Consider the following 8,569-nt stretch of genomic DNA (forward strand, 5'->3'; position numbering starts at 1 on the left):
CAAAAATAGTACAAAATTCCTGCACTGTTTATTTTGGAATTCTAGAAAGTGGTACTACAGCATTTACTTGTAGTACCACTTTTGATTTTGATTTTTCTCGGTTATTTGACTTGTACAAAATTTTTTGATTTGGTGTACAAAATTGTACAAAAATAGTACAAAATTCCTGCACTGTTTATATTCGGTTTCTCTAAAATGTACTAAAGCATTTACTTGTAGTACCACTTTTGATTTAGATTTTTCTCGGTTATTTGACTTGTACAAAATTTTTGATTTGGTGTACAAAATTGTACAAAAATTGTACAAAATTCCTGCACTGTTTATTTTCGGATTCTCGAAAATGTACTAAAGCATTTACTTGTAGTACCACTTTTGATTTTGATTTTTCTCGGTTATTTGACTTGTACAAAATTTTTGATTTGGTGTACAAAATTGTACAAAAATAGTACAAAATTCCTGCTCTGTTCATTTTGGAATTCTAGAAAGTGGTACTACAGCATTTACTTGTAGTACCACTTTTGATTTTGATTTTTCTCGGTTATTTGACTTGTACAAAATTTTTGATTTGGTGTACAAAATTGTACAAAAATAGTACAAAATTCCTGCACTGTTTATTTTGGAATTCTAGAAAGTGGTACTACAGCATTTACTTGTAGTACCACTTTTGATTTTGATTTTTCTCGGTTATTTGACTTGTACAAAATTTTTGATTTGGTGTACAAAATTGTACAAAAATAGTACAAAATTCCTGCACTGTTCATTTTGGAATTCTAGAAAGTGGTACTACAGCATTTACTTGTAGTACCACTTTTGATTTTGATTTTTCTCGGTTATTTGACTTGTACAAAATTTTTGATTTGGTGTACAAAATTGTACAAAAATAGTACAAAATTCCTGCACTGTTTATATTCGGTTTCTCTAAAATGTACTAAAGCATTTACTTGTAGTACCACTTTTGATTTTGATTTTTCTCGGTTATTTGACTTGTACAAAATTTTTGATTTGGTGTACAAAATTGTACAAAAATAGTGCAAAATTCCTGCACTGTTCATTTTGGAATTCTAGAAAGTAGTACTACAGCATTTACTTGTAGTACCACTTTTGATTTTGATTTTTCTCGGTTATTTGACTTGTACAAAATTTTTGATTTGGTGTACAAAATTGTACAAAAATAGTACAAAATTCCTGCACTGTTTATTTTGGAATTCTAGAAAGTGGTACTACAGCATTTACTTGTAGTACCACTTTTGATTTTGATTTTTCTCGGTTATTTGACTTGTACAAAATTTTTGATTTGGTGTACAAAATTGTACAAAAATAGTACAAAATTCCTGCACTGTTTATTTTGGAATTCTAGAAAGTGGTACTACAGCATTTACTTGTAGTACCACTTTTGATTTTGATTTTTCTCGGTTATTTGACTTGTACAAAATTTTTGATTTGGTGTACAAAATTGTACAAAAATAGTACAAAATTCCTGCACTGTTTATTTTGGAATTCTAGAAAGTGGTACTACAGCATTTACTTGTAGTACCACTTTTGATTTTGATTTTTCTCGGTTATTTGACTTGTACAAAATTTTTGATTTGGTGTACAAAATTGTACAAAAATAGTACAAAATTCCTATAATGTTTTTTTGTGATTTCATGAATGTGGTACTACAAGTAAATGGAGCTCATTCGTTTAATACATCTGAAGGTAACTCGTCGTCCCAGGATACATTTAACTTCCATAGTTTCTGTAGAAACTGTTTAAACAATGCAATAACAGGCCCAATAAGTCCAAGCGGATCGAAGAGTTGCGCGATTTGACTGGCAACCCTGCGTTTGCTTAATGTTTCTTGAACGTTCAAATCGTAGCAGGCCAAATTGTTTTCTTTCTTTGCACGTATCGTCGAAAAGCTTTGTTTATCGTAAAGAGGTTTGCTGCAACCAGCAGCCGTATTGTTTCTTTGATTGTTGATAGCTGGGTGATTGTTTACAAAACAAGCGTTGGTGTCTGCTTTCCGGTGTGCTGGATCGCTGCGTAGGGGGTAGGTTGTAAGATGATGTTTCTTCGCCGGTGCGAGTGTAGCCAACTCAGCATTGCGTTCTGGCGCTAGCGCTGAATCTCCGTCTGTTAATATGCAAAGAGTGTCAGCGGTGGTATTCCAATTGACACCTAGAGTTTTTGTACTGTCGTCGTTAAACAGAATCGTGTCTTTAACTTCCCGTAGCTCTAAAGGTATAGTTTCCATTACTCTTGCAGAATTGGATGCCCATTTTCGTAGCTTAAATCCTCCTGCCGATAATAATGCTGACAGTTCTTTACGTAGATTAATGGCTTGATTCTCGTCTTCTTGCCCTGACAGCAAGTCATCTATATAAAAGTCTCTCTTCAGTATTTCAGCAGCTTGTGGATAGTTGTGCATTTCGTCTGTCGCCAGTTGCTGTAGGCATTTAGTTGCTAGATATGAGCTAGATGTTAGACCATAAGTTACAGTGTTTAATTCGTAGATCATCAGTGGTTCGTCGTGAGATTTTCTCCATAATATACACTGTAGTTTCCTATCAGAAGGGTGCATATGAATCATCCTATACATCTTCTCAATATCAGATTTCAGAGCGATTATATGAGTCCTGAAGCGAAGAAGTAAACCGAACAGATCCTCTTGTAGAACCGGTCCTGCACTTTGTAGGCAATTGAGTGACCTGCCACTGGTCGTTTTTGCTGAACCGTCGAATACGATTCGTACTTTCGTCGTGGAGCTGGCTATATTCACAACTGGGTGATGGGGGATGAAATATCGGATGTCTCCCGTTGCTGGCGCCTCTCGCACTTCCTGCACTGCTTGCATGTGGTGTAATCTCTCGTACTCGTTCATAAATTCCACATATTCTTTTTTCAATTCCAGTTCTCTCTCTAGTCGGCGTTCTAACTGTAAAAATCTGGAGTGTGCATGTTCCAAAGATTCCCCTAATGCTGATCTATCTTCCGTCAAAGGTAAGCGTACCGTGTAAGTGCCATCTTCATTCCTTTCTGTAGTTTGGCGAAAATGTGCTTCCATTTTCTTTTCTTTAGGCGACATGATTTCTTCCGACAAATCTTCAACCGACCAGAAACGATGTAAGAGCATTTCCAACGGCTCACCCTGTATAAAGAATGATCTGCTTGCATGTGACGTTGTACCTGGTGTGTTGCCCACTACAATCCAGCCAAACTGTGTGTTTTGTAACGTAGGATAAGGTCCTTGCTTCGACATCTTCTCTGGCAGTAAGATATCGAAAAATATACTTGCAGAAATTAATATGTCAATCCTTGCAGGAACATTGAAGTTTTCATCCGCCAGGTCAATATCTGTAGGTATCTCCCATGTTGAAATATCCATTTTTTCTGCAGGTAAACGTTCGGTAATATTCTTCAAGGCAGAACATTGTGCCTCTACAGTAAATTCATTGAATCTTGATTTTAATTCCACATTCACAGCATAAGGTGAATTTACAGTGTTGGAACTTATTCCCTGTATCAACGTATTTTGTCTCTGTCTTCGTAACCCAAGACGTTGTACCGTATCCATACCAATGAGGTTCACTTGAGACCCCGGGTCCAATAAGATGCGGCAAGGCAAGTATTTTCCATCTTTGTCCTTTGCTAGAACACAGGCAGTAGCCAGCAAAACATTCTTGTTCTTATTCTTTACTGAATACGATGAACTGGTTCCCTCTCCGACTTGAGGGTTGGAAACACTGATTCCTTCGTTCGCAGCTGATATTCCTGGAGGGAGGGGAGGTACACGGCGCTCGCCACCCCTTTCTTTGTGCAAACTCGTGTGATGACGCAAGCTACAGTACCTGCAAGAGCCGGCTTTACAATTTAACACTGAGTGATTAGCAAAACGCAAACAGTTCGTGCATATGCGGTTCTCATGCAGGAATTTATATTTCTGTTTATTCGTCAATTTCAAAAATGACTGGCATCTGAATAAAGGATGAAAAGGAGAGGCATCCTTGCAATAGATGCAGCTTTTACCCGATGCAGTAAAATACGTGTTAGATGCTTGTGGCGTTCTTGACCTGACGTTACTAACAGCTGGTGACCTTGAAAACGACTTCGTTGATGTCGAAGGTTCATTCGCTTCGAATTTCTGTAGATAGTTGCACTTAGCTTCTAAGAATATAAGCAATTCTTCGATGGTACTGAATTCTGTATTGCTTGATTGTTTCTCAAAGTCCCTTCTCGTACATTTATCCAATTTGGCTGAAAGATACTGAACGAGAAAAATATCAATTAAGTCCGCGTCTCCCTGAATGTTTCTTAATGCTTCTATAGAACTTCTAATCGTAGTCGTGAACTTTCTTAATTCTGTTACACTTTCCTTAGTGACTGAAGATACAATCAAAATGTCACTTACGTAAGCAGCGGCTATTAACTTTGGATTATTGTATTTGCGCTGAATCAAATCCCAGGCGACCTTGTAATTAGCACCTGTGAGATGCAAATTCTCAATCGTTTGTAATGCATCACCCTTTAACGAAAGCCGTAAATACTGCAATCTTTGTATGTCTGACAAGGTTTCATTTTTTTCTATGAGGGCTACAAAAATATCTTGAAACGATGAAAATTGAGTGTAGTATCCGTCAAACGTTGGTAAAGTTACATCTGGGAGCTTGATTGGAGATTTCGTTTCAGGCTTACATGTGTTATTCTTTCTCGTCGAGTCTTTGTCTATTATTGAAAGCATTTTAGCTTCTAACGTGAAGTAACTTTGCTCAAGTGACGCTCTCTTCTCGTCGTGAGATTGCTCATCTGATAATTCGGATATCTTGTCCATTACATCCTCTAGTTTTGACCAAACACTGCCGAGTTGCTTATGCCTGGCTACAATTTCGTTTACATGACCACTTGCTTCGTCATAATTCGACACGTAGTTCTGAAGCCGAGTTAATTGTCCTTGAATTACACTGCGTTGTCTCACTAGCTTCTCAAGCATTTCACTTTCTTCCGGCATTTTCTCAGGCAAGGTTAGGAATATGAACAAACAAGCATGGAAAAGGAAAATAAAAGGATTTACTCACGTACATGGAATCTGCAGCCGTCGATAATTCCTCTGCTCTTGGCAACCCTGTGACTGGATCGTGCTGTCCGTTGATTCTCCTAGCTCGCTCTAATTTCCCCTCGCGCGGCGTGGCTGAAGTGGCGGGAAAACTGCTTTGTTCTGTAACTTCACTGTACTTTCACTGTCCGTAACACTTCACTTCACTGAACTGCGCTTTCACCAGTCCCGTCGTTTACCGATATCCGTAATTCATCCGGCCCGGAGGACCATATGTTGCGGTAATGACCGACTTATAATTCGTTGAGACTCTGGTTATTTAAGTTAACTGTTTTACCTTAGGCGTAGTTCTACCAGATGAATAACACGGTACATCGATTTAGATCTTAGAATATTTATAATACTAAAGAATACATATTGGTATGTAGAAACGTATTACAACTGTCTAATATCGTAGATAATAGGAGACGCGCGCGTAGTATGTTGCACGGCCGAGCTCACATGAGCAAGTTCCCCCGTCTATTCGCTGCGCGCGCATGCGCCGCAGACGGCTCGCAGCAGAATGCTTTCATTCCCGAACAATACACATTAAGAATAAGTATTATGTTTTTAAGTATTATCTTAAGTATGAAATCTTTACAAGATAAAGTAAATAGTAATTCGTAATCAATAGTCTATCAATAAAGGATTAGGCGTAGGCCTATTTGCTAAATTCGCACTCAAACTCATCATCTTCTTCGTCACAACCGGCGCACTCTTCATGTGGCCACTTCTTACATTTTAAACATCCAATCCATCTTACATTGCCTTTCGAGTCTGTCTGTTTTGTGGCCACTTTGCCCAGAATGACGCCATTATAAAAACTGTGGTCTAACGTCTAACCTACATGACTTAGCGTTTTCAAACACACATCATTTAAAAGGTAATTTCACGCTGATCAAACAGCACAAGAGCATACAATTATAACACTTACTATTATTTAGCTATAATCAACAATTTGTACCACTTAGCTAAAATCAGACTTGCGAAAAAACAATAAAATGAGTTCACATCTACAAAAGGGCGCCCTAAAGGTTTACTTATCTCCAGGCCCCCTCGCACTGCGGGGTTTTGCGGCTTGTAGATCCGGCACTCCACTCTGACATGGAGGATAACATTTTCTCTCATGTTCAGGTGGATTAAAATCCTTTTAAAGTGATATAGCATTCCACATGAACTTCAAAACATGTGCAACATTATTCCAGCAGTGATATACTATACTTGTATCATGTTTTAAATTTGTACAGATGACGACATCTATTGCATTATTGTAATGCTTAATGATGAATAAACATATTGATTATTGATAGTTCTATTCTGTGTCGTTAAATTTAATTTCTTACACCAATACTGGATAAGTTTATACTCCCCTTTGAAATAAACATCACGTACGAACTGAGAAACTTGACTTTTACTTTGGAATGTAACAGAATTCTATCTTTGATCCTTTAGTTTCATTTAGATAAAATTGTACATTGTGCTATATTTTTCTTTTATTTAGACTTTTCTCCAATTTTTCCTCTTGCATCCATATAAGGTGGGTGACCACCTAAGCTTTGACAATTTTTGTGACTAGTTTCAAACAGTTGTTCCAAGAAATGACTATGCCATAAAAAATAAAAATAATAAACACTTGTTTGTGTACCTGTCATATGCAAGGTGTAATAAGGTAAAATTTCAAAACATTGCAAATTATAGAAAATTAATAACCTCTTAATGTGCAATAACTTGTTAATAATGCGCAATAACCAGTGAGGGCAAGAGGTTACCGACCAACCACCGGCCTCACTCTCATATTCCTCAGCAAAGGTGGGCGATCATCCATCATCCAACCAGTTACAAAATTACGTGTGGTGAGCAGGACGGACCCACAGTCTTTGTTGTGGGTTTCTATGACCGGGTTAGCTACTTATTCATAGCCCCTGAGGAGACTCGAACCCAGCATGAATCCTATAGCCTAAGCTCAAAGCCTGAAGTCTTAGACCACACAGCCATGGTGTAGGACAATTATGGAAAAAATTGCGCAAAAAATCTCCTGAAAGAGACAAGAAGTATTTTCTTAGAAAGTAGTTTATTCTAATATAAAGTGGAGTTTAATGTGACATGATTTGCGAATAAATTTTAAATACAGTATGTAACATTCTTATTCATACACACGGATTTTCAAAGAAAATGCTTCAATATCTGAAAGGTAATACACGCTTTTGAAACTGTTTCTTTACAATTCAATAACTAATATCATTAGGAACATAAAATCTTACCCAAATTCATTATAACCAATGACAATAATAAATAAAATGAAACTGAAAGAGAAACATGCCATTTTTTGTACAACTTTTCTATTCGTACACTTAATAATATAAAAGAAAAAAAGTATATTCAGAGCAAATTGACTGACAGTTCTAATACTTTGATGCGTATCCTTTGGCTTTAATTACTGCTTGACACCTGTTCTTCATAGAACTAACCAGTTTCCGACATGTTTCAGAGCTTATTTTATTCCACTACACTAGGCTTGCACAACAGTTTTCAACTCTTGTTTGAACTTGACGCCTGCTTTATGGACTTCTCGCCTCTTCAAAATTGCCCATAAATGCTCAATGGGATTTAAGTCTGTACTTTGAGCTGGGGTTTGTAGTAGTTTGGGCACATTCCATATTAGCCAATTCATGTTAACTCGCGCCTTATGCTTACTGTCATTGTCTTGATGGAATCTGTAGATAGGCGGCATGTCCATTTCTTGGGCACTCTGCTATACATTGTTCTTCAATATGTCCAATGCATCCATGATACCATCAATAAACTGGATGGTATCAACACCTTTGGACGACATACAGCCCCAAATCATTAATGACCCACCACCGTGTTTAACTGTTGGAACTGTGTTGATGTAATCATTATCTTTATTTGATTTTCTCCAGGCCCTATTTATCCCATCTGACCCGTATATATTAATCTTGGACTCGTCTGACCATATGACACTATCCCAAAATTGCTGGTCCTTGTGGATGTGATCTTTCGCAATCACCTTATTTACATACGGCCTCTTTCGTGGTATTCTGCCATGATATCCATGCTTCCACAAGGCACGTCGGACAGTTTGATCGGACATCATCTTGCCAGCAACATTTTCTGCTAACGGTCGTAACTGAGGAAAACTTAGTCGGAGGTTTTCTCGCACTCTTTTTAAAATAAAGCGTTCATCACGTTTATTCAACCGTCTCTCTTTTGGTTTTCTCGGCACATTCTGTGTTGAACCTTTCTCTCTAAATTTGTTTACTATGTATTGAACTGTGGAGTGTGATTTATTGACGCCATTTCGAACACCATGATAGATACACGATAGGCCTACAACAATACCTACGCCAGCATTCCGCTTGAAGGGGAGCGCGCCTGCATGTCCAAACTTGTTACGAAGTTGCAAACTGCAAGAAATCGTCCGAATAGCGGTGGCGCTCTATGCGAGGAAGATTGAAACTCTTGCCTGTACGGATAACA

At 37.7% G+C, this 8,569-nt stretch overlaps 1 protein-coding gene across 1 annotated transcript; it reads right to left on the reverse strand.

Annotated features, from left to right (window-relative positions):
* Nucleotides 1-1,675: 1,675 nt before the first annotated feature.
* On the reverse strand, nucleotides 1,676-4,987 carry LOC145994979 (uncharacterized). The gene has a single exon (XM_083131512.1). The coding sequence runs from the start codon at nucleotides 4,985-4,987 to the stop codon at nucleotides 1,676-1,678; it is 3,312 nt and encodes a 1,103-aa protein (XP_082987638.1).
* Nucleotides 4,988-8,569: the final 3,582 nt, after the last annotated feature.

Source organism: Lepisma saccharinum, chromosome 11 (assembly GCF_977018435.1).
Source record: "Lepisma saccharinum chromosome 11, izLepSacc3.1, whole genome shotgun sequence".
Lineage (NCBI taxonomy): Eukaryota > Metazoa > Arthropoda > Insecta > Zygentoma > Lepismatidae > Lepisma > Lepisma saccharinum.

Bases quoted from the DNA above. Each gene is read 5' to 3' on its own strand.
- LOC145994979 (XM_083131512.1), bottom strand. From the start codon at position 4,987: ATGCCGGAAGAAAGTGAAATGCTTGAGAAGCTAGTGAGACAACGCAGT.